Consider the following 10,484-nt stretch of genomic DNA (forward strand, 5'->3'; position numbering starts at 1 on the left):
TTACAAAACAGTCAATTTATTCACCAGCGGTGAGTGTAGTCAAACATATCACCACTCCTCTCATCTGTTCTTCAAAAAGTCTTTCTTTACCTTTACAACAGTCTTTACAGACACATCATATCTATAAACTCACACACAGCCGCTGTATGAACTTGTAGGCTTCTTTGCTCGCACACGCACACACACACACACACACATACAAATAAGGGACAACCCTGAATCGAAGCAACACGCACACACAGCTTCTCCATGGCTCTCTATTTCTTTGGCCCCTTGCTGTCACTGTCCTCACTGTCCTGGGAGCCACGGTAACCCCGGAGTTCGCGCCTCTCCCGGCACTCTCTGCACTCGTCCTCATCCTCCCCCTCCTCGTCCCCCTCGTGGATGATCTCCACCTCCAGGCGGCCGATGTAAAGAGATACTGCGCAGAGCCAGAAGAGGGCGACGGTGCCCACCGCCGCTCCTTGGAGCAGCAGCGCTGGCACGGACAGCAGCATCATCCTCCGCAAGGCGAACAGGCTGCCAATGTACGAGGCGCCGCCAAACGACACACACACGCCTCCCAGGATAAAGAAGGCTGAGGAAAAACAGATTGACATGGTATTATTGTAGGGATGCAATTAATTTCCTCTCTGTAATGAAGTCTGGGAGCGAGGCAGTTTGGATCTACTCATTCACTTAATTATTTAGGTGAAAATTATAGATGAAGAGGAAAATTTCCTGATGTGGAAAACTATTTTAGACAACATAATTATACATGCTGAACTTATGATTTAACACTGGAAAAATGTAAAAAAAAAAAAAATAGATCTGACCTCATGACTTCATTCATTACCATGGCTGTTGTTTTCTGCTTTTTTTTTTTTTACACATTAATGTGCATCAAACTCAATGACTATGAATCATAAATGATTTAACGAAGGTCTTGTTTGATCAACTTTTAACACCCAAAAAGCAGAACTTCATATAACCGTGACATTGGTTACAGGATTTCACCACCTCATGATGATTTTTATCAATTGCAGAAATCCTTGTGAAATTATTCATTTAAAACCTGCCGGTGAATTCACAAACTAAATCTATTGGAAGATTCTCTCAGAAACTGATGGATTTTCAGACAAATGGAGCCCTGTTATTGATGCTTCACTTTTTTCTTGCTCTTTTTTTAAAAGTAGTTATTTCATGGACATTCAATTATTTTCAAATGTAATTATATTTTCATGTTAATCCAATAGTTTTAAAAGATTTAAAGGTCAAGTGTGTAAAATGAGGGGAAAACAGTGACATCAACCATTCAGATTCTATTATATATCTATTACAGTTTTTCTCAAGTGCTAAAACAGTAAACCCTGTTGTCTGAACCAAATTCTCAGTTGCTCGAACCCACTGATTGAATCAGTCACTCTTTTGGCAAAACCATCAGCACTTTTCACCTGTTTAGACACAACTTGCCAACACATTTTCATTGTGATGCACCTGTGTTGCATAAAGCTGAGCACAGGTGGCAAAAGTCAAACACAAGTAAAGCACAGGTTTCACCGGTTGAACACAACAACTCAAAGTGGATCACACTTGTGTCCAATGATGTGAGGGCACATATACTGTATAAGGCAGTTCAGGATGAAGTCCTGTGGCCTGATCCAGTAGAGAGAAATGATACTGTGGCTGAGTTGTGCACTTCTCATTTGTATATTTTTGTACTTTTACGCAGGCCTACTGCATACAAGTGCTAAATGCACAGGATTTCTGTTTTTTGTACTTTTTTTTTTTACTGTACTATGTACAAGTGCTGAATGCACAGGTTTTTTGTTTTGCAAGAGGAGAAGATGAGAGATGACAGGGTGAAGGAAGAAAGGATGAGGGAGGGAGGGATGAACTGGGAAGAAAAAAGAAGAAGGAAGGAAAAGGGGATGAAATGGATGTGGGGAGGGAGGGAGGAGGGTGAAAGAAAGGGAAGGAGAGAAGAGCTACAGTGTAAATGCACAGGTTTTTTGTTTTGCAACATGCATTTAGCCTACAGTGAACAATAAACATTTATTTCTAATAGTAGTGTTTTTAATTTTGATCGACTCGGAGCACGATTTGACAACAAAGTTCAGTTTTGGGCACAGATTGAACTGTTTTGAGGTGAAAGTTTGGTTTTGCAAGAAGAGTCTGAGGTTTTGTGAATGTAGCTTGAAAATTGGGGTTTGTGTTCACAGTTTAGAGAAAAGGAGAACAGCTTTCCAGAAATGTGCCTTAGCAATCGAGAAAAACTGTAAATAATTGTATTGTTTATTGTTAACGTGAAACTCTTGAAACCTGCTCTCTGGTTGGCTGGATTTTCCATGGCGGCGCAAGATGGTGACACTCTCTTAGCAAGACCCTTGCTATATGTATATAAAAGAAGAATTATAAGGCTATGAAAACCAAACAGATTTTATTTTATCGCGATTATTCACTTATACAAATATATTCATTGGTAGTATATTCAGATTTTGCCAATAAACCCTGACAAATATTACACACTGGACCTTTAAGGTCTACAGCAACTCCTTGTTACTGAACGTGCATCACCAGCCACTGTTTGTTGCTGCACCACTGTAGTACTGTACATGTAACAGAGTGTCGTACCGTATCCTGCTTCTCGTCCCACTTCACTCTGGACGAATGCGATGACACCGATCCCAGTGGCCAGCAGGCCGTTCCTGAACCATGAGAGGAATCCTGCAAAACAGTCAGAGCCACAGATAAACAACCAGCACTTTAAAGCCTGAGAGGAAATCAGTGCTGAACGCCAGGATCAATCACACTGTTTACATGAAGCACGGTCCTCCAAGATGTCTCTGTTTATCAAGGCTTTCAAGCAGACTTAGACAATTCTCAGATCATTTATAGACAAATTACCCAAGGGAACAAGTATAAAGATTTAATGTAAGACAAAATATGTTTAGACATTTTAAAGAAGAATGGAAACTTAATAAAATGCTAATCAATAAACATATCTATATGAGCTTTGTCCTAATCCCAGACTTCAAACTATGTGTACTATGTGCTCACACAGTGGCAAAGTGACAAAATGAAGTGTAGCCTACTCAAAGATGAAAAACACTTGATTTGAGTACACTTTGGTTCCACAGTGCAATGCACAGAGGAAATCAAAGTGATCCTTACAGGAGCAGCATAACTGAACTTTCAGCTGCTGATATGAGATGAAGAGCGAAAAAATCTGTGAGGTGAGGAAAATTATATGAAGAAAGGGAGAGTTCGGCAGGATTGTGCATGGTGAACCAGTTTTACTTGGGCAAAGAACTACTTCCTCCACCACTGTGTAAGATAAAAACATAATGTAGGCTACAATACCCACAGAGATCAGAAGAGGAATAAAGGGAGGACCCGTGTAAAGAAATAAAATCCCAAAGTTACCTGTTTCATGGGACTTCCTCAGCATCTGCAAAACATCAGAGAGGAAATACTATCAGCCTGTGGTTCAAAGAACAAAACATGAAGTGGATTCAGCAGTGACACAACTTCTGTGGTTAGGTTTCTTGAGAGGCAAAACGAAAGTAAAAGCAGCTGTGACAATTCACAGTTTACTTTCAGTCCGTGGTGATGGATAAAAGCGGTTTTCCTCTGGGACTGGACCTACCAAAGCGTCCGCCTTATCGAGGTCTGTCAGCTGGTAGTGCTGCTGCTGCTGCGGCTCGGGCCCCCGGCTCTTCCCCCACGGCCCCTTGTCCCCCTGCCGCAGCCGGGCCGGGGTGTGCAGCCTGCGCAGCGGCGGCGGCCGGACCAGCTTCACCACCCGGGCGAAGTGGCACACGGCCTGGGGCAGCTGCCTTCTCATGAACAGACTGAGGAAGGCCATCACATCACTATGCTGAGTCCCTGCTAGCTAGAACAACAGGAGCTGGACGCCAAAACACAACAACACGACCTCCGCATGCCCTGTGAACTCTCACACGGTCAACGACGGCCCGGAAAGAGCTGTCCTCGCGAGCAGGTATGCCGGAATGACGACAGCGCCACCATGCTGAGCTGACGTCAAAGAAACACAGCGGCTTTACAAAATATATCCAAACGACATTATTTCACACCGCAGCTGGTTTTCTTTTATTTATTTATTTTTTGGGGCCAGTTTACGTTTATAGACCCTGACATTTTCCTTCAACTCAGGTAAAAAACAAAAACAAAAAAAAACAATAACCTGCAGTTACACATTGACGCCACGCGAGGGCGCCAGACCACAATGTTACAAGGCAAGGCAAGGCATTTATTTATGTAGCGTATTTCATACCAAGGCAACTCAATGTGCTTTACATAAATACAAAACATAAAAAAAAGAAGCATAAGACAGAATAAAAACAAACAAAACACTAAAAACAGAGTTAAAAGCAAGAGCAAATAAAAGTAAAATAGATAAAGTTTTAAGGTCTCAGCTATAAGCACGTGAAAAGAGAAATGTTTTTAACCTGGATTTAAAAGTGCTCACAGTTGGGGCTGATTTCAGTTCTGCTGGTAGTTTGTTCCAGTTCTGTGCAGCATAACAGCTAAATGCTGCTTCACCATGTCTGGTCTGAACTCTGAGCTCCACTATTTGACCTGAGTCAGTAGATCTCAGAGCTCTACTGGGTTTATACTCTACTAACATGTCATTCATGTATTCTGGACCTAAACCATTCAGTGATTACAAAACACATTTGCTTATTACAGTAGCCTGCAATACTGAAAGGCAACAGCAAAAATAGCCTACCGGTACTTTGAATCTGAAAAGGCAAACGTGTGTGTGGGGGGGTTGTTTCTTAAAAGGTCTTAAAATATTTCATTATAAAGGAAGCATTAGAATTGCATTTTGTAGTGTATGACACACAGATACAGAATAGTGTGTGTCCAAGTGTGGAAAATTGTTTCAGGGAAAAGGGGGACAATCATCTATGATATGAAGTGGAGCTGCATGATATAGAATGTCTCTGATGATAAGCAAAAAAACAAACAAACAAAAACAAAAACACACAATATTGCAATCATATGGGCAGAAATTGTGATAGCCTAGCCTCAGTTTTTAATTTTATTTATTTACTTATTTTTAATATTTTGGGGCTTTTCATGTCTTTATTAGATAGTGCAGTTGAGAGAGACAGGAACTGGGGAGGCAGACAGAAGGGGGAATGACATGCAGGAAAGGGCCGCCCAATGCGGGATTCGGACCGGGGCCGCCTGCAGCGAGGACTGCAGCCTCTACACACCTGCTCAACCCACTGCGCTGCTCAATGCCCCAGCGATATCATTGTAAATGGTCATTTTTGCTTTTGATTTTCAATTGATGATGTGATTTTTTCTTTTTTTTTGGCTCTTGTACCAAACAAACATGTCCCTGTGTGTCTCAAGAATTTGTTGGCCTGTGTCTCTGTAGCAACACAAGACTTACGTATGGTGCTTCAAGAGAGCTCGCTCTCAATTGACCTTCCCTGAATAAATAAAGGAGAAATGAAAATGAAAAGATGAAAAACAATGCACAACAATGTTGTGATACATTGTCGCAGCTCCTATTTGGATATTGCACTTGGCCCTATTGCAATTTTGATTACATGGCAAGTAATTGTGATGTAGTCTGAGGTTTTAAGCACACTCCCAGTTATTATTCACCTTCTTCCGTTGCACATCGTCATACACACACATACACACTGACACTGCACAACTTTGTGTGCCTATCAGATGAACCTGTGTTGGTGTGTGTGTTTATGAGGCATAGATCTGTGCTCCCACGTGTCCTCTGTGAGGATGAGTGTACGGCCTCTTCCTGAGGGCCCTTTGTCTCCTTCAGTCCGCTGGGAGCCAAAGAGACCACGCCTGTCATACCTGATTGTTTAGTGTGAGGAGCATAGAGAGCTGCTTAGATGGGAGTTTGTATTTGTGTGTGAGTGGGTGTTTCTGTGTGTGTGTGTGTGTGTGTGTGTGTGTGTGGACAGTGGGGTCTTTTACAGAAAGCCAAATCTTTGATGTGATGCACAGCTGACCCTCTGGTCGCTCTCACGCTACTGTCCCTAACACAATGGGAGCCTGACGTTTGTATACGCACACACAAACACACTTCCAGCTCATAAGAATCAAATTATTTCTCAGTGATATTTGCAATTTGGTATATTCCTGAAAAGCATTCTTCACCTTCAATCATGTGCATGTTCTTATCATATCATATCATCTTACTATTGTTTACAGTAAAGTGTTGGCATGTTATGCAAATATGCTTTTATGTACTGCCTTTTTATGTACTGTTCATGCAAATATGTTCACATGAATGATAAATTATAACATACTGTGCATAATTAGATGTTGATGTTGATTTACTCATCTCCAAATCCCGACATGTGGTACTGAGTGAAGGATTTAACTGATTTGTCAACCTTGTCACTGAAGACTCTTATATCTTTAAAGATCATCAGCCTTCATGAGAGTCAAGTTTTTCTCTTGTAATTTGTAAATATAAAGTGTCTGTCATTCTTTTGAATGTGAGTCAGTCAGTCATTTCAGATTTGTGTGCGTCTTTTTAATACGTTCTGTGTTTTCCTCTTTATCATAGTGTGGTGATAAGATAAACTTTAACACACATGGACACAGACACACAGGTTTTCCGGGTGTGTTCCAGGCTTCCCAGGATGCTATATTTGCCTGATCATGTGGGGGCCACAGTGGACAGGCACGGGAGTGTGTGTGTGTGTGTGTGTGTGTGTGTGTGTGTGTGTGTGTGTCTCCATGAAGGGAGGAGAATCATAACTGTGAACATGTGGCACTTTATCTCAAACACAAGCAAGTTATTCTGCATACTCGTGCACCCGCGGGAGTGTATCCATGCAACCAAAAATGTTGAAACTCAAAAGATAAACACATTCCTATTAGCTCTTATCACAGAGTTTGTACAGTGTATATAGGCATCAATCAAAACAGAAACCTGGGCAGTGTGTCAGTGACAGGGAAGGATATGCACGTTTTCAGTTCTGGGACTGGATTTCTCCTTTATATGGGTTTTTATTATGTCAGTGAAGTCACCTGAAATTTGCGCTGACAGAAGATCTTTGCCAGACTGACATTGTTTGTCCCATCACAACAAGCATGAATAGAATACGATTAGTAGCTGCGGACTCAGTTGAGAAATTCTGTCTTTGTCTGTTTTGGATGAACACCATGACTGGACAAAATGAAAACATAAAGGACCTAAACTGACAACTTCTGCTACATTAATGTACAATGTGTCCAAAACAGTGCACCAATAGGCACGGTAAAATGCATTAACACACTTAGAGTGCTGACTGAAACTTTAATCATCACTGTCTGAATCTGTGTCCCTTGGGGGATTACCTGTTGTACAGACTCTTTTATAATATTTATGCTGATACTAGGTCTGCTTTTAATAATGTGTCATGGACTAAGGGGTAGGGGGGTGGAGGAGCCATTTTTGTCACATTGTGCAGTGTGGACATAACAGTTTTTTCACCGTAACCACAGACAGAATATTCCTCTATATCTGTGAGCTATTTTAAGGAAGGCCGGCCACGCAGTTTATCCTCAAATTCCCCCTGCCTTTCCACTTCTCTAACCCCTGTCACTCACTTTCTTTCGCCTTTGCCACAGTTTCCTCAGTTTCACTGGACAAACCTCTCTAACTCTATAGTTATTCATTGTGCAAGTATGGACAATGGGTCACATGGTGCTTTTTACATGATGAAATCATTTCTGACAGTGACGTGTATTCATACAGACAGCTCCTTTTTGTGTAGTTCAAATGTTACTCAATCTTTTCTCTTCATCTGCCCCATTGCTGTTTAACTCCGTCCCTCTTTTCTCTCACACACTCAACTTTGCCTCTGCAGTTTCTTTACCTAGATTGTTCTCTTTCTGATTCACACTACCCCTTTCCTTATCAAACAGACAAAGAAACAACTTCGAAATGGTGTGCGAGTGCCGTGTTTCTATTTTGAAAGTAGTCATCTGACTGGCATGATCTTCATGATTTGTGCTGTCATTTATGCAGCCTCACTGGGCATTTCACTCTCAATTCTGCCAAACCAAACACTCGTAATGTTCCATTTCTCTACCACAACCATGATCGTGTGTGCGTTTGAGACTTACACTATAAAAAAGTAAAAAACACAAATTATTTTTTGCAAAAAAACAAGTTCATCAAAATATCTTGTGTCTGGCAATAGTTCCATGAACAACCCAGAACTGTTGAATGTTTTCATGCTGTATCAGCCTGCAAAAGACAAAAGAAAGCAAGTCTACTTAATGGGCCTCAGCTATCTGTTGACTCTTTGTTGTTCTCTCTGCTTGATTCCTGCGGTGTCAACAGAAAAGAGGAAGGGGAGAGAGAGGGAGAGAGAGATAGAGGGACAGAGAGAAGGAGGAGGAGATGTGTATACGTGCGGCGCTGCACTAGTCTGTGTTACTTCAGTCTGGGGGATTCCAGCCAGCTGCGTTGGGAGCACTGACCTTGGCAAAGAGTACACTGTTTTTCAGTCTCTGGGACAAACAAGTGTTAGATACGAGTGTCAACTGGTCAGCAGACAAATTATTTACTGGCTTTAATAAACATAGAGAGAGGTTACTGCTTGAAAAATCAGTGCCCCACATTAAATAAATGCAATAGTGCCAATATAGAACAAAAATGTTTTATGGATATACCGCTGTGCTCTTTTCAACTTTTATGTAATTCTGGCACATTTCATTACATAAAATGTGCATTGTAAGTTATTTTGAGAGAAAATACTATGATGTACCAACACTACAGGATACAGGATGGGAAGCTGTTGGGGTTATTCAATGTTGCAGGTGTGTGAATGTGTGTGTTTCCAAGCTTGTTTTTTCCTTTAATTATGGTTCAGCTCTCTTTTTGATCTCCTGGTACATGGGAGCCCTGATTTATTTTGAGGAGGGTTGTTTTCTCTGACCATAACTCTTGCGTCCATGACATTGTTGGAGCCTACATCTTGTGCTAATGGCTTGCACATGTGTGTACTTGTATGCATGTGTGTTCTACCACCTATGCCTGCTCTATAATCAAGTTAATGTTAAGCTCTGTAATGGACATGTCATATTTTGGGAGCTGTTCAAACATTACCTTGGGCAATGCGGGAACTCTGTACACATTCTCTCCTGCAGTCAAAGCCAAATAATGAATCATCCTTCATCTCTCACTGCTGTGAAAACAATGGTATCATTCTTACTGTAATATCTGACCTGACTCTGGCTGCTTGGCAGTGGCAGAACCTGGAGGGATTATGTTATTTCTCATCAGTTTTACTTACTGGGCACTTAGTGGGCTGTGTGACTTGAAAATGAGCTCATTAAGCAAATATTGAGTGGTAAGAATTTCCTTTGTCCCTTGAAGCACACTCGTCCTAAGGTCAACCTTTGGACAACTGCGCTCTGCTGGAAAAGCTGCCTCAGAGTCAAACTGGACTTCCTGGTCACATCTTTTCCATATCAACAATAAAAATGTGTCACATCTCCATATCAGCAACAATAAAGCATACAGTATGATGTTGTGCATCCTTGATGTGCTGCTCTCAGATGAGCTCAACTAACAATAAAATGGTCATAAAATGATTTTTGAATGATGGTTCCATCCTGTCATCATAGGTACAGAGATGATAAACAGAAACGTCATCTACTGCCCACAGATGAGCAAGCAGGTAGTTAGCTGAAGCCAATCAATATCTTACTCTTCATGCAACTCCATAACGTTTGTTCCTATTTTTTTTTTTTTTTTTGCGTCCATCCAAAAACAAACCTCTAAATGCCTCTAAATCATACATGAAATATTACATGTCACTGTTCATGTACTGATATTTTTAATTCTGGTTTTTACTCATTTTTGGTGTCTTTCTTTTCCCTTACAGAATTCACATGTGAAACATTTTTCACATAGGAATCATTTTATTTGCACATGGGAAACATGTGGTTTTTTATTTTATGTGAATCACATGTAAATTCCCATGTGAACCCATTTACCACATGTTTTGCACATGTACTCTATATGGTAACACATATGATCACATGTGTAAAACATGTTACTACGAAAATGGATTCACATGGGAATTCACTTATGATGATTCATATAAAATTGGGCCAAAACCATGTTGTTTCCCATGTGCAAATTTTTTCCCATGTGAAAAATCACCTGAGAATCACATAAAGTTCATGTGGTTTTTCTGTAAGGGTTGTTTTTATTTTCTTTCTGACAAGGGACAAGGGTAGTTGTGGGGTATATACACATTTGTCGATGAAAATTGTTGGAAATATTTGTGAAACTGAATGAAAATAAAAAATGTTCCATGTCAACAAATCATCCTTTACTTGCTATTGAGTGTTGCTGTTTACAGCTTGAGGACATTTTAGGTGTGATTAGAATCTAGACCAGAAGACGATCTCCGACTGTGAAGTGGTCTTTGCTTGACTGAGTTCAATGACTCGACAAGCATGCGGTCAGTCAGGCACAATTGATCCAA

The 10,484-nt window shown here is 40.9% G+C and overlaps 1 protein-coding gene across 1 annotated transcript; it reads right to left on the reverse strand.

Moving 5' to 3' along the window:
* tmem160 (transmembrane protein 160) lies at nucleotides 1-3,948 on the reverse strand. Its single transcript, XM_085796440.1, has 4 exons — nucleotides 3,629-3,948; nucleotides 3,406-3,430; nucleotides 2,614-2,706; nucleotides 1-577 (listed from the first exon to the last, which is right to left on the reverse strand). Exons 1-4 carry the CDS (start codon nucleotides 3,845-3,847, stop codon nucleotides 258-260), a joined length of 657 nt encoding a protein of 218 aa, XP_085652566.1. The 5' UTR covers nucleotides 3,848-3,948; the 3' UTR covers nucleotides 1-257.
* Between the last annotated feature and the right edge of the window lie 6,536 nt (nucleotides 3,949-10,484).

The sequence above is a fragment of the Trachurus japonicus genome, chromosome 13 (genome assembly GCF_045865225.1).
Source record: "Trachurus japonicus isolate A0001 chromosome 13, Traja_1.0".
Classification (NCBI taxonomy): Eukaryota; Metazoa; Chordata; class Actinopteri; order Carangiformes; family Carangidae; genus Trachurus; species Trachurus japonicus.